This window comes from Neltuma alba, unplaced genomic scaffold (genome assembly GCF_004799145.2).
Source record: "Neltuma alba isolate B1F8T4 unplaced genomic scaffold, ASM479914v2 tig00005084_pilon, whole genome shotgun sequence".
NCBI lineage: Eukaryota > Viridiplantae > Streptophyta > Magnoliopsida > Fabales > Fabaceae > Neltuma > Neltuma alba.
In genome coordinates, this window is record NW_021633971.1 from 514,265 (window position 1) to 528,897 (window position 14,633).

The 14,633-nt window shown below is 39.9% G+C and overlaps 3 protein-coding genes and 1 pseudogene across 5 annotated transcripts; 1 reads left to right on the plus strand and 3 right to left on the minus strand.

The window, feature by feature from the left end:
• The first annotated feature begins 372 nt into the window (after positions 1 to 372).
• On the plus strand, positions 373 to 3,301 carry LOC114746656 (growth-regulating factor 8). 3 transcript variants are annotated; one of them, XM_028934885.1, is made up of 4 exons: positions 373 to 862; positions 1,048 to 1,200; positions 1,578 to 1,980; positions 2,450 to 3,301. In XM_028934885.1, exons 1-4 carry the CDS (start codon positions 520 to 522, stop codon positions 2,670 to 2,672), a joined length of 1,122 nt encoding a protein of 373 aa, XP_028790718.1. In that variant the 5' UTR covers positions 373 to 519; the 3' UTR covers positions 2,673 to 3,301. The 3 variants fall into 3 exon arrangements, with proteins under 3 accessions (XP_028790718.1, XP_028790719.1, XP_028790720.1); XM_028934886.1 differs by having other exon boundaries at positions 1,581 to 1,980; XM_028934887.1 differs by having other exon boundaries at positions 1,051 to 1,200.
• A 3,055-nt stretch (positions 3,302 to 6,356) lies between these two features.
• On the minus strand, positions 6,357 to 7,975 carry LOC114746643 (protein IQ-DOMAIN 14-like). The gene is made up of 4 exons (XM_028934875.1): positions 7,850 to 7,975; positions 7,426 to 7,716; positions 7,004 to 7,330; positions 6,357 to 6,921 (listed from the first exon to the last, which is right to left on the minus strand). The coding sequence occupies exons 1-4, from the start codon at positions 7,973 to 7,975 to the stop codon at positions 6,439 to 6,441; spliced, it is 1,227 nt and encodes a 408-aa protein (XP_028790708.1). The 3' UTR covers positions 6,357 to 6,438.
• Positions 7,976 to 10,058: 2,083 nt separating this feature from the next.
• LOC114746728 (uncharacterized) lies at positions 10,059 to 10,148 on the minus strand (annotated as a pseudogene).
• Positions 10,149 to 13,311: 3,163 nt separating this feature from the next.
• On the minus strand, positions 13,312 to 14,347 carry LOC114746658 (uncharacterized). Its single transcript, XM_028934888.1, has one exon. It carries the CDS (start codon positions 14,083 to 14,085, stop codon positions 13,648 to 13,650), a length of 438 nt encoding a protein of 145 aa, XP_028790721.1. The 5' UTR covers positions 14,086 to 14,347; the 3' UTR covers positions 13,312 to 13,647.
• Between the last annotated feature and the right edge of the window lie 286 nt (positions 14,348 to 14,633).

Below are 14,633 nucleotides of genomic sequence, written 5' to 3' on the forward strand. Positions count from 1 at the left end.
TTCTTTGCTATCTTCCTCATAAAAATACAAAGAAGATAGAGGAGTGAGGATCTGGAGCCTTACAAGCAGAAAATGATAGATACCACAATGATGATGAGAGAGAAGGCGGGGTTAACTTTTTACTAATTTGTCTGCTAGTGTGTGGTGCGAATGTTGGAAGTATGGAAGCAAATCAAAGGCCGAGAATGGCGGCAACCCATTACTCAATCATAAATCTCACAGCAACCTCACCCCACATTTCTCTGTTATAACTTATAACAACTGCTGCTAGGAGATAGACATAAAGAGAGGAGAGAGATAATGTGTGTGTCATTTGGTGTAATACTCCCATAACAACTGTTAGATAGACATCCAATTCCAAGGGCCACAGAACAGGGGACATCTTGCTTACCTGAAAAGCTGGCTCTAGTTTAGAGCTCTGCGTGTTTGTGGGTGGGAGGGATTCTTCCGGATGACAAAGTGGTTTCATTAGTTTTTTTTCCTTTTCTAAATTTCTTTGTTTTTTTTCCTGTATGAGATATGGGTGAATTTGGCGTTTGGGACGAGGAAGCGGCAAAAAATAGCAGTAATGGTGGTGTTGGGGTGGGTATGAAGGTGCAGAAGCAGAACTTCGAAGCATTTTCTAGTAAGACCATGATGATGATGGCTCCTCCTCCTCATAATCATCACGATCCTCTGCTATATGGTCCGTCCTTCGCTGCTGCCGGTGATGGTGATGGTGATGGTCCTACAACTTGTAAGTCCCTGACTAATTATGCAAATCATTTTGGTAATGGTGCTTCTGCTTCTGCTTCTGGTGCTGCGCATGTTAGACCCTTGCAGCCTTTTCACGTTTCTGCTTCAACCGCCTTCAAATCCTCAGGTTTGTGTTCTTTTGTATTTTCTTTCAAGTCAATGCTCTGCAAATTTTGTGATTCGGAATTTCTTGCTAATATACACTGGCGTCCTTCGTTGTATAATATATAAAGAGAGGGTCAGAAGAGAGAGAGAGAGAGAGAGCAAAAAGACACTGAAAATATAACACTTGGGTGATGGTTGTGTTTATAGCAGGAGGGGCGATGGCGGCTTCATTGGGATTTCCTTTCACAACAGCACAGTGGAAGGAGCTTGAAAGACAAGCTATGATATACAAGTACATGACGGCTGCTATACCTGTTCCTCCTCAGCTGCTTATCCCCGTGCCTGCTTCTCGCTCTCACTGTATGTCTCCCTTGCTCATCCTTCATCATGTGCTCTTCCCTTTTTTCCCCTGTTCTAATACCTCACTCTTACACAGAGCCAGAGGAACATATCTCCCCATTGCCTTTTATGCCTTTTCAAGTTTTATGTGTGCTCTCTCTCATCAAAAGATCATGTCTTTAGCTAACCCCCCCCCCCCCAAAAAAAAAAAAGAGTAGTTTTTGCATATATGGCCTCTCTTGAAAGCATATGCCTGTGTCTGAAACAACCTCTCAACTTATTTCATGATGTGTTGCTTTCGTTCTTGAAGCAAGTGACGTGGGTTGAGTCTGCACTTTTTTTCTATTCACCCTTTTGTTGAAATTTGTAATTTAATATTCGTGGCTTGTTCTTGCTAGCAGTGGATACTGGTTTCAATCTAAGGTTTTCAAGCAGCAGTGATGCAGAGCCAGGGAGGTGCAGAAGAACAGATGGGAAAAAATGGAGATGTTCAAGAGACGTAGCCCCTAACCACAAGTATTGCGAGCGTCATATGCACAGAGGTCGTCCCCGTTCAAGAAAGCATGTGGAAACTCGAGGCACCACCAACAATAATCAGCAAATCAACAGAACTAGCCAAGATTATCTTTCTTTGCCTGCTCCTACCATGACTATCTCTAACTCTACAATCCGTACGCATGGATCTTCATCTCCGTTTCTTGCCTCTACTACGGCCAGTCAGCCGTACTTTGAATCTTCCCTTTCTCTTGATAAGCTTGGCGTCAAAGCTGCAAATTTTGATTCCCTTGCTTCTGTTCCAAGGTGACTAGAATTTTGGACTTTACTATTATGTCTGTCTTTATTGTTGGCTTCTTGATGCATCTCTCCCCTGGGGTTTCCATCAATTATTTCTGCTGAGTTTGTCGGACTCCACATTAACCGAGGCTTTAGATCATCAGAACTCAGAAGCCTCAGATTTTCATGAGAGCTGTGAATATCTGATAAAAGTCATTTTCTTTTGTCTCTAATCCATCCTTTGGTAATGAGAATTAAACTAAAGGGCTTCGTTTGGCAGGTCAAAATAGGTTGATGGGGTAGTGTATTTGTATTTTCTGGGAGGAGGTAGTTTTCTTTCCCCGCTAACTATGTTTCTATGGTGACCATGCTCATCCATTTTCTTTCTTCTTTTTGGGTCTGAAGACAGTCACATTAAAAGCTGGTGTGATATTGTTCAGTTCCAATAGATTTGACCCTTTCTAATTTGGTGAATCTGAAAATGTGCATAATGAAGAGGCGGGGACCGGATGCTGAAAGGAGACCATAATACCATGGATCTACAATGGCATCCTCTGATACAGAACAAACTTGCATTGAATACGGGAGTTTCTGTAACGACGACGCCTCAATTTCAATCACTCGTTCCAAAGGCCCTCTATGTGCGAATTCGTATGATGGTTTCAGTTCTGAACGGGACCTACACAACAAGCGCCCCGCTTTGCACCTCAATCCTCTAGCAGTTCCTATAGAAAATCCTCGGTCTGTAAAACCAAGAGCTTCCATTGATGCTTGGTCCAGTGCAGAAATCAATGCCCACAAAAGGAGCTCCGTTGCATCACATAACAAGATATCACTTTCTTCTCTTGATTTGTCAGTTGGCGGTGGCGGGGAGGAAGACATGGGTTCCGTTCGTGTGGGCTTGGGCCAAATGGATCACTCTGCAAATTGGGCCGCCTGTTCAACTCCTGGGGGTCCACTAGCGGAAGTGCTGAGGCCCAGCAAGGTGGCGACCACCGCCCATGAGAGCCCAATGGCAACAGTGGCGTCGTCGCCATCTGGGGTGCTGCAGAAGACGCTGGCTTCGTTTTCTGATAGCAGCAGCAGTAGCAGCCCCAGGCGAAGGGCTGGGTCTTCCAGGGCCAGTTCTGATATGCCCTTGCTCTGCTTTAATCACACCAACCTACCTTCTTAATTCCTTCTGAGAGCCTTGTTTCGGTTTAAAGTTTAAACTTTGGATTTGGATTTCGGGTATATGTAGGATTGTTTTCTAAGGTGGTCTGTACATCAAAAAATATCGGAACACCGGTGTTTCTGTTCTCCGGAATACCACTTGTTTTTGCAGCATTTTATCTTTTGTCTTTGTAAAGCTGCGCTGCGATTTATATATTTTCCATTTGTATCATTTTCTTTCCGTGTTGCGTCGCTGAAATATATCCAGCAACTTTAGCCGTTCCCGAACCCAGAAAAGAAATAGAGCAATCAGCTCGTCGAAAGGGAAGTAATTTGCAAGCGCTTGTTAACAATCCTCACCCTCTTTTTCGACTAATCACATCCGTTTATCCATTAGCATTTATTACATTTTCCCATACTGCTATTTATTTCCATCTCCGAACCTTTTCATAAAATAAGTTCATATACTTTGCTCCTTCTTGTTGTCTTTATTTTCTCATACGTAAAGGCAAGCATTAAGCTTGAAAAATTTACCAACATACCAATGAGTTGAAGTTCAACCATGCTTGTATCATTAAGTTGTGAGTATTTGTCATTCTAATTAAAAGAATGAAAATATACCAAGCAGAATGAAAATACATCAGAGGATGATGGTCCCGAAAAGGAAACACCTTTTGAATTTTAATCCCTGTCAATATTACAAAACTGTTGCATCCATTCAATATTTACCGAACAATCAAATATTTTATTGGGCAAAAAGTTGGAAAAAGCAAACTCTTTTTTTTTTTTTTTTGTGGTTGAGAAAATTGCTTGAAAGTTCTCATTTCACAATTTACGACCGAAAGGTGTCTGGTGCACTCAATTATTTGAGCAAGTATAACTTATTTTTAATGGGTGTAATTTGTGGGTAACATATTTTCAGCTATTGTATATAATTAAGTCACAAAAAATTGGTGCTGTCCCGTGCAAGTATAACTTGGTGCTGTCCCGTGCGTTGCACGGGGAGCAATTACTTTAAATGAGAACCTCACCCAAAATAATGTCTCTTTCTTTCACCTATGTGAATTGATTTCGTCTTTTGCGTAGATCCTTACAATTGGACAGAGAATATAGAAAAACCCCATCAGTTAATTTTGATATATTGTTTCAAATGCCAAATCAACAAAAACAGGTAAAATGAGAAGAGGAATGAGAAATACTTCTTGAGGTTTGGACAAAGCTTCTTGACTTGGAAAAGATAACAACACTTGCACTTGCATTGAAGAAGGCCCTTGGATTGAATGAAGGTCAAGTCTGTGGGACCATAATTGTTGACATGAAGTAGAAGCATTTTGTCTTCCGTTCTTTGATAGTGATCCTTATTCACTTGCAAACATTTCATACATCTCCCTCTCTCTGCTATGTCCCTTGATCCTACTGATCACATGTTCAAGGATGGAGAACCTAGAGAGAGTTGGTAGCCACAACACTGAATCTGGTTGGGAAAAAGATGAAATTTTGGCAGCATGAGAAAAAACGATAGCTGAAATATTGCTGAAATGAGGAAATATAAAATGGACATAGAGGATTACAATATAAATGTACAATCGCTATTATCTCGTAGATTCGCTGCCCTCTTTAATCTCCATACTCGTGAAAAAGAAGGGGGAATGTCATGAAGTGGAAACATCCACCATCCTTTTTCAAACGAACCTGAAGGCAAATGCTGCAGGTATGAAGGTCAAGATATAATGTAAGAAGAAGAGGAAAAATAATCATCAAAGAAAGAAGCCAAAAGCACTGCAAGCTGACTTTATCCGTCATATCCTCAGCGATTTCTCTCTACTGTCACATCCTTGCCTGAAAAGAATCACCGCGGATTCCTCTCATCTCTGCCTCCCAACTATCATGGCCATCGTGATCATGGCTTCTTCGTCGTCGCCAAGGCTGCTAGATCTCCCTACCATCCTTACTGAGAAATGAAAAAGAAGAATGCGATGGAATAGAGAGGGTGAGGACCAATGTGTAGCCCTCACTTCTGTCACTCACCTTCCTATAGCCATGATCTCCTCGTCTCTGCTTCCCCAGTGTCATCGCCATTCTCATCAGTGCCTCTCCGCTGTTGTCGTGGTCACCAGATCTCCCCACCATCTTCAATGTTTAGCTCCTCATTAGTAAAGACGTAGACTGAAGAAGAAGAGACCAACGAAGAAAATATGAGTGAGGCGGTTTGAAAAAGAAATTGACGGTTGGAGGCTGAGAAAAAGGATATGGGAGGAGTTGAGAAGTGAGCCGTACGAGAAAGAGAGAATGTGTGATGCCGAAGAAATAGAAAGGACAAGACAGTGTTGACAAGATTCATAAATGGGGAAGATTCAAATTTCAAAATATAAGAAATGAGGCGGGATTTGAAATTCAAAATATAGTCTTTGCACGCAGCCATTTATATGAGCCATATGACACAGAGCCGATAGGCTATTATTAAGCCAAAAATTCCTTATGAACAGTAAAATGAGTCTGAAGCCAAAGAATAAGCCATTTGAGCCGTGGCTTGAGTGGAATAGTATTAAAAGATATATTGATTAAGCATAGATTACATGCAAATGAAAGAGAGTTACACAATGAAAATAAGTTCCGCCTAGCTATTTAAACAAATTTCATCTACTGTTGACAATAACTTTCATAACGAGATATTTCTCAACAATTTTTCCAACTTTTTATAGCATGTTTTTGAGAACTAAGTTAAAAAAAAAAAGCATTAAAGCCTTGTCAGGAGCCCCACCAAAATGCACTGTTCGGTGCATGGTTTTGCAAACGAGGTTGGGAGCAACGGAGCCATTGCGAACCTTTAATGCTTAAGCTCAATTCTGCTTGCATGCCAGATGCTGCACCATAAGTGCATATTCTTCCGGTCCTAAATATAAAAATCTTATATTTAGAATGAGAGGAATATAATACAGGAATATAATGATATTTGATCTGTGTCCTTGCTGTTTAGAGCCTTAAAGTTTTGAGGTCAGGGACGCAGGAAGCTATAGATAGATCATCGTTTGAGCAAATCACGTTTTTCTTTGGTGATTGCGCTTGCACATGGCTCGACGAGAAAGCTTATAAAACAGAAGACGGATAAGTAAATACTCGTGAAAAATATTGAAATTAACTAGGCTTTGGATTTAGAGGTGCTTTGATTCTGATCCCACGACACGCCCAAGGAAATGCAGGTCTAGAGTTAGATGAAACCCGGTAACACATATTTCATCTTGGGATCTGTGAACAAAATATGATACCTTTATATGCGAGTACATTCTAGTAAATTCGAAATGGGATACTCCTACATGAGAAGTGCCTCCATTGTCAAGGGTCGAAACCATCACAAGAATTAGGAGCTGGGAACGAAAGGCATTTCCTAATGGATCCCATTTCATCCTCCTCGGAGGTTGAGTTCCTGAGGGCGCTTTGTGAGCGAGACCGAGCCTTCGCAGATGCAGTGGCTGCCATATAGTTTGGCATCAAAGTATTGGGCTTCACACGAGGCGTAGTCCTAGCTGAATGCATCTCAACATGCTTCATCTTCGTCGACGGTGATGTCATTGCCATTGGGATCTCGTAGTGGGCTTTGCTGGGCGAAATTCTCGGTGGTTTAATAAACTCAGGTTTATCAGTGGGAACATGATCAGAGTAAGGACTGTATGTATCGATTTCAACTATTTTGATGGGGTCTCTTTGATCACACAAAGCTCTGCCTCTGTTCCCTCTATACCTTCTCCTCCACCTTGGACCGTCTCTGTCCTCTACCTCTTCCTCGCTGGTGCATGTTTCCCGACCAGTTGTCCATATCTGCAACCAAAATTCATGGGAACAAGCTGGCTAGTGTGGAGCATTTGAGAATTTTGAATAAGAAAAGGAACTAGAAACGAACCTGATGGGAGAAGGCATCAGCCAGGGAAATATCACGTCTCAAGGCAGCTTGCCTTGTTCTTTGTAGAACAGCTCGAATGTTATCTACTGTTCGTGGGTGGTCATCCCAGCGCATCCGCACTTCCTCTGTCCCACTCTCGTCTGTGGAATCTGTGGCTCTTTCATGTTGTGAGAGACGCTTGGCTCGCTGTTGGCATACTCGTGTTTGAGCTCGAATAAGAGCTTGCATGCACTCCAGTGTTAGTTTAGCTCGTTTTCGCACGTTATGACCTCTCACTAATGCTTGCAGCTTCACCAATCCCTTAAGTGCCCCAAGAGCTCTCCTGGCCTAAACATTCATAACCACAACTACATGAATCTTAGTCATATCAAATGAATGTATGTTCCGGAAGATAGTTGCAAACGGCTTTGTTCTCTCATTACCAGATAGCCTCTGAAAGCTGTTTGGATTACGATGGCTGCCTTGCGTTGTCTGACAAAGAAGGAGGGCTTAGAAAGGCGAACGACCTCCACAGCCGCTTGAGCGGTTGCTAACGCTGCCTCAGCAGCTGCTGTGGTTGCCATGGCCACTGCAATCGCATGTCTTTGCTCTGCATCACAACTTGTTGCCATCACATCGGCTGTACTTGTTATTATGGTTCTTTCTAAGCAATGCTGCGCTGTTGTCTCTTGGCCGAAGGGGTTTCTGAACATCCATGTTCTTTTTCCCCTCTTCTGCACATTAAAGAAAAATACACCTTGTTTACACATCTCGGAATTTTCTTTCATCCTCTGGTCAATGAGAACAACGAACTCATATTATAGAGTAGAAACTAGGTTCAAATGAAGTCTGTGTTCGTGGGGGTACCTTTTCCTCCTCCTCCTGTTCGTGCTCTTCTCTTGTCCTGTTGCTTTTCTTGTCCTTTTCTTTGGTAGGAGACCTGAAAGCCCTTCTCACAGCTGCCAACCAAGAGCTTCCTCCTGCCTTCCCCATGAAAATGAAAATATGCACTGCACCAAAGCCTCTTTCAATTGCCGTGTAAAAAAATATCTGTTGCAGCATGTGAAGTTAAACATGGAAGTGTTGTATTTGAGTAGGTGGTATCTGTAAATGCAAAATGCACGGAGAAATAAATGAGGAGGGGGAAAGAAATCCATGGCCGTGCTGTCATTTTAAATAAAATCATGCTTGTCTGAATTCTGGAAGCGAGGGATAATGATATATGGCTAGTCCATGCATTTTGGGAACAGTTCTGCATTACGTAGCCCCAAAAGGTTAAGGGGAGTGCAGAAAAATAATGGTTCATGTTTTGGTGGTTTGCGAGGCGTGGTAATGGAGTTGGGCATCGGGTCAGGTCAGGCACTTGGAGAGCAGTATAAAGAGGAAATACCCTCGATGCTGCCGAAAGCTGCAACCCACACAGTAAGGAAAGGAAAAGAAGACAACAAAGGATCCCAGAGCTTTGGCATTTTTAGTATGTGCTACTTTCTCAAAGGGCTGGCTTTGCCCCCCAAGTCCAAAAATAAAAGTTTGTAAGGGGATTTTGAATTTTGTAACGAGTTCCAAGAATTCACATATGAGAGAATTGATCCAACCCTAATGCTAATGCAGATGCAACACTGGCCATGAGATTGAGTATGAAGGAATTTATTTGAGCAAATGACTCGAGATGAGATATATATAGGATACATCAAACGAAGTCATTAATGAGGGAATGTGGGAGGGTGGACCGATCAAACTACATTGGATTCTGTTGCCTGTTTGGATTTAGCTAGAACCTCTCATCCATTGTTGATAACATGCTGGGCTGCCAGGACCCATGTTTTTAATGATTCTGACTCGCTTTAAAGGAAAATTGTGTGTCGCGGCTTCAGTATTCATGCCGCACATTAGTGTGACAGTCTTAGAGGCAGAGATGACGAATACAAAGACAGCCATGAATATTACAACCAGCCATAGCCTGAAATGGGCTCAACATTATATTATTCCCACCTCAATATCTTCTTTCTTCCACTGTCTTTACAGATTTTCTGATAATGTGTGTCCGTCACTTCAACTGCACTACTCGTGACCTTTACAATGATGCGGCAGCATGGTCGAATTTTCATCAGCCCCTTTTTTTTAACATACAATGGTATATATCCTTAATAAAACTGCCAAACATGCAAGCTCAGTAAGATTAATTACCTCGGGAAAAAAAAAAACAACGAGTGACGATTTATGTTGTTCAGGTCTGAATAGAGTATCCTCCTCTTTGGTCCGCTTTGGTCGATCGGGACTGCTTTGATGGGAATTGCAAAGACCGTAGAAGTTTGCAGATTGGAGGTGCCTTCAGCTTCTACTTAAATTATGGCTTATATATATATATATATATATATATAGTCCTCTTAAAATAACTTATAAGTAGCTTTTTAATTATAATTTACAGAATAAGAAGTATGTACATGAGAGAAGTTTTATCCCAATTTACATGAAACTTATAAGTATTTTTAAATGCCATCCAATTACCCTTGTAATTGCTCCTTGTATTGTTCTCCTCAGTCCTCACTCGAAAGGTAATCTATTAATTACTGCATCAAGTTATTGGAAAATATTGGAATTTAAATATATACTAATATCATTAACATAGAACGACCAATCATGGATAAATCAAGCTAACTATATATTTGGTTATACTCCTCCGGTCCTTAATATATGACCCAATTGTTGAGTTGGTTTTTGTCCTAAATATAAGACCCATTTTTCATATTTATTAATTTTCTCTAAATTACCCCTATGGATACTTCTTCAACCATAATCAAGTAGAAGAGGAAGATGGGGTATTAAGAAAGTTGATTATGGTATTTTAGAAAAAACATGTCACATTTCTTATAATTAACTAACTTACCTAACTTCCTTAATCTAATCAAATTAGTTAAATGAGTCTTATATTAAGGACCGGAGGAGTATACTGTATGGAGTGCGGGCTGGCGCCCTTGTGATCTGTGGATACTCCTTAATCTATTTTTGATATGTGGAAATTGGCAACTGGCACTCAGTCATTGCATCGATTTTGCATCCTATAGATTAACATTAATTATTTACCTTATTTTTCTCTATTTGTGGTGTCATCCTTGTGCAGGAGTCATGCTAATATTCTCTGTATCATTCCAATTTTACCTTATTATTTACCTTATTTTTAATATGAGGAAAATGGAGGGAGGAAAAAACTTTTAATAAACCTAATTTAAAAAATTAATAACAAGAAAATATAAGATAAAAGAATAATAAAAACCAATTAAAAATTTTTAACTTTATTTTTTTAATTTTTTAAATCAAATTCATTAAAATTTTTCTCCTCTTCCTCTCTGTTTTATGTTCCTCGTGTCAAACAAACGAAGACTGTACTACTGTTGTCACTGTGTTAAAATACGTTAGTGGCTTCTAGAATTGTTCTTAAAGTTAATCAAAACAAGAAGTTAGAAATCTATCGGACCTGAACTTTCTTTTTTTTTTTTTTGGGTGACCTTGACTTGATCGATTGGAGATTTGTAGCACCCAAAAAAAAAAATGGTTGAATCATGGTTTGGCTTCATAATGAAAACCTCACGCATTTGATTATTAGATAGATTCATCCGTGTTTGGTGCACTGTGTTAGGTTTATCATGTTCACTAATAATTATATGTAAACTCGACTGTTGCCTGACACGTGCGATGCCAAGGTTTCGCAATTTTCTAATATCGAAATATCAGGAGTTTTAAAAATGCCAACCAACAAATTTTTTCCACGGTCAAACACAGAATTAAAAGTTTAAAAAAATCATAAAAAACCATAAAAATAAAAAAAAATATAAATATTACAATATGAGTATTGGTTTTACTAATAATTGATAAGTAATTGACAAAAAAATTTTTAAACAGGTTTTTGTATGCAATTTTTCTTTTGCTATTTACCCTAAAAGTTTCCTTAAGCATGATATGATTTAGAGGAAAGAAAAAAAAACCTCCAAAACTTTACATCATGAAACGTTTTCAGAAAATACTCCACTTGGTTGGAAGATGATTTTATTGAGGCCTAACTTCCAACTTTTTGTTTGTTTGGTGACAACCGCCCCCAAAATCAATCAACAAAGTGGCAAGTTACTATATCCCCCCATCAATTATTTGGTATCATACTATTGGCAGTGTTCACTTTATCTAAACAAGATTCTTTTGGCATACTTATTTTGTATATGAGTTATATAAAAATTAATTTTTCGTTTGCACCTTTGTCCTGTATTTAGGCCCAATATTTTTAAACCCCAGCTATCTAGCTAGAAAATAATAATTTTATTTCGAAGGTGTATTTTTAGAAACAATTATTAATTATATTTGTGACTTAGGATTTATACTTATAGACAAAAGGAAGGTAAAAAGTAGGATTTATATCCAAGAATGGTGAAATTTTTTTTTTCCTTTTCCAATGTGGCATTTTTAAATGAACCAGGTGGGTTAAAAAAAAAAAAAGGAACCAGTTTGCTTTATGCCCGGAGTTTTTAATATTTAATGATGATATGATGGATGACGTAACCAGAGATGATAGAGAGCGCATAACTGCCCAAAGCATTAATAATAGATTTTAGTGCCACACACCCACACACGCCTGTATGCATGGTGAGTCAACAGTCAATAACAACCTTGTGATGCGATTAAATTAATTAATTATTAATTATGCCAAATCATGTTTATCCCAATCCATAATTTAATAGCCCCACCAAAACCTTTCGCCTTCCCCTTCGGCCACTCCCCGGCCCATTATTGATCCGCTCCCGCTGACCCCCCCCCCAAAAAAAAAACATGCATTGGCGTCGGTCGTTTCTAAATCACGATGCAAACATCGAAGTATCTATAAAACGAATGAGTTGGTAGACTTTTAATATTTTTGGACTGAAAATAAAAATGAAATTATTGATCATTGCGGTCCATTTGGCTGGCGAGTATGTGCAATTTGCCTTATATATTGCGATATGTGTGAAATTAATTAAGAATGAGGTGTCTAAAGGAACGACAAAAATATGTTTGGCCAAAAAAAAAACGGAACGACAAAAATATGATTGGCGGTCATATGAAGATTTCAACACAAGTAATGGCTTTAAAATAAAATGTAATCAGAGTGTATGTGTCGTTTCAAGTTGAGATGTTTTCTACCTTTTTTTTGGGGGGGGGGGTGAGAGATGTCTTCCAGTAAAACTAAACATGCTGTAAACAAAACTGATCCGATTGTGAGTTGAATTTAAATTTTTTTTCAAATATGTTGAAAAAGACAACTCTAATATGATTGAACCAATACTTGATTCTTCAGTTGTAGATATTGAATCATTTGACTTGATTTTCTGAGCTCCACAGGAACATTCGGTGGAATAGCAGAAGCCTAGAAGTGGAAGGTTGAAGCTCTAATGGCAGTGCAGTGCCAAACTTCAAGCACAATCCTTGGCATGTCACAATCATGAGGCTAATTAATAGTCCCAAGTGTCGACAACTTTCTGTGGCAAATATCCATTCTACGCACCAAGGTCAGGAAAAAAACATTTAAGATGTAGCTATACCAGTAAACGCTGGTATCTATATATCCTTGTTTCACAGCCAGCAAAGTCAATGTTGGTTTTTCCTTTTCCATTATTTACGCTATGAGAAAAAGGTCAGCACAGCAACTTGGACTATTCTCTAACTTCAATTCAATGGCAGTGTTCAGTAGCAATTGGAATCTGTAATTCGTTCATATAATTAAAGTGACGGTTCTTTTGCCATGTCCCTTGAAAAAATACTGCAGTGGTTCTTCCCAAGACAGCAATAAACAACAATACTGGAGTGGTTGTCATTGTTACCCATTCCAGCGGCGCCCCACCAACAATTTGCAATTTTTATTCCTAACTGTTCCCTTTTAAATTATGGCAAAATCCATTTGTTTCTGAGGAACAAGACAATGGAATCGCCTGGCATTCAGTTAGTTTTTCGTCTTTCCTTCCGTCGCAAGTTATTCCTTTTGGATACATACTGCTCGGCTTGATTCATTCAAATTCATTAATGGACAAATTCTCTATGCACCGTCCACTGGGAACTCTGTACCTGTAGTTCTGTACCGTGTCTTCTAGTTCTGATTTCGCCGGTGCCTAATATAAGTAATATCATTGGTTGGAAATCATTATTCTTTTCTATATCTTCTTGCATGCAAAACCGAATCACAATAGATTGTGTTGCTGATGATCCGATCCAAACTTCAGTCTTGCAATTGCTTACTGATGGAAGGAGGGTCTTGTAGGATTGCTTATGATAATAAATCAAGTAGAATTTGCAAAAGTTGGAGAGTTATAAATTTGTAATCTTGTGCTGTTAATTTATGCATCCATTGGTCATGAATCACAACCCTAACAGGTGGTGGGAGGTTAAAGACATGGCTTCATGATTGGTTCATTCATATATACATATACAAGGTTCCATGTTTTCCTCTGCCTTCCTTTCTTCTTTCTTTCCTTTCAATCTCACCAAACAACCCGAAGCATTACAGCAACCGTCACAAGTACCACACACGAGAAAGAACAAGAACAGAGAAAGGAAGGAGCAGAAGAAAAGGTCCAGTACTCCCGAACCGCCAAAAATGGAAACCAACAAAAAACGAAAAGAGTCTTTGATGTATTTATAATGACATGTTACTCATTTCCTTCAGGGATGGAATCCAGTTGGGGCCTCCAGTTGCTTGGCAAATCAACAGTCCTAAATTGGACGTCCGAAAGTACATCCTCTAAGGAAATCTGTTTTGAGACTAACTGCTGAAGCTGCTGTTTGGTGATGACAATTTTGAGCCTTTTTGTCCCACTATCTTCATCCGTGTTTCCGAGAAAAGAAAGATGTGGAAGCAAGTAATACGACCTTCCGGCCTTCAATTTGTGATCTGGGGAGAGAGGCTCCGAGGCTTCTTTTGACACACAAACTATCAAAGCAGGAAAATCCTGCAGGATCTGCTTCACAGCAATGGGTGTGCTGAATTCAAGCATCTTTCCGTCGGGTTTCAGCACCCTCACAATTCCGCCCTGCTTGGCCAAAGCGGAGCCAAGTCTGGGGTCACAGAGGGCAACGCAATTACCCATTATGATATACACAACCGAAGGAGATGACGATGATGAAGAAGAAGATGGAAGTGTGTAAGTTGTGAGATGGCTACAGAGAGAGGTGCATGACGAAGCACGCAGAGAAACAGAGCAGGAGGAGGGAAAGCAGGGGAAATTGTCTCACGGGGCATACAGCCGCGACATGTATATATAGCGAAGAAGACTCTGTTTGGTGTGGGGTGGAGTGAAAAGCAGAGTTTGGGGTGACCAATGAAAAAGAGAGGGGATGCGATGGCTAATAGATTTTTGTTGTGGGTGGAAAATTAAAGGTTTGGAGCCACGCATCACACACCGCATTGAGGTCGGTTAGTTAAAGTCCCTTTATGCGCGCACACTCATTTTTCTTGAACATATATATGTTCACTTCTCTTTAATATTATATAAATGTGGAGCTTTACTAAGAATAAGAAATTTTCTGCCCCCACAAAATGTGCCAATAGATATTTAGGCCCTCCATAACCATCTTAATGGCACAGGTGGCATGCAACGGTACGCTGAGCAGCGCCACCCTGTCACGATTTAAAAGC

What these genes read in the sequence shown, in the direction of transcription:
- LOC114746658 (XM_028934888.1), bottom strand. Translation starts at nt 14,085, where the DNA reads ATGGGTAATTGCGTTGCCCTCTGTGACCCCAGACTTGGCTCCGCTTTG.
- LOC114746643 (XM_028934875.1), bottom strand. Translation starts at nt 7,975, where the DNA reads ATGGGGAAGGCAGGAGGAAGCTCTTGGTTGGCAGCTGTGAGAAGGGCT. An exon ending in AACAGGAGGAGGAGGAAAAG is followed by an intron (nt 7,717 to 7,849) that starts GTACCCCCACGA and finishes TTTAATGTGCAG; the next exon opens with AAGAGGGGAAAAAGAACATG. An exon ending in CTGATGCCTTCTCCCATCAG is followed by an intron (nt 6,922 to 7,003) that starts GTTCGTTTCTAG and finishes TTTTGGTTGCAG; the next exon opens with ATATGGACAACTGGTCGGGA.
- LOC114746656 (XM_028934885.1), top strand. Translation starts at nt 520, where the DNA reads ATGGGTGAATTTGGCGTTTGGGACGAGGAAGCGGCAAAAAATAGCAGT. An exon ending in GCCTGCTTCTCGCTCTCACT is followed by an intron (nt 1,201 to 1,577) that starts GTATGTCTCCCT and finishes TGTTCTTGCTAG; the next exon opens with CAGTGGATACTGGTTTCAAT. An exon ending in TCCCTTGCTTCTGTTCCAAG is followed by an intron (nt 1,981 to 2,449) that starts GTGACTAGAATT and finishes TGCATAATGAAG; the next exon opens with AGGCGGGGACCGGATGCTGA.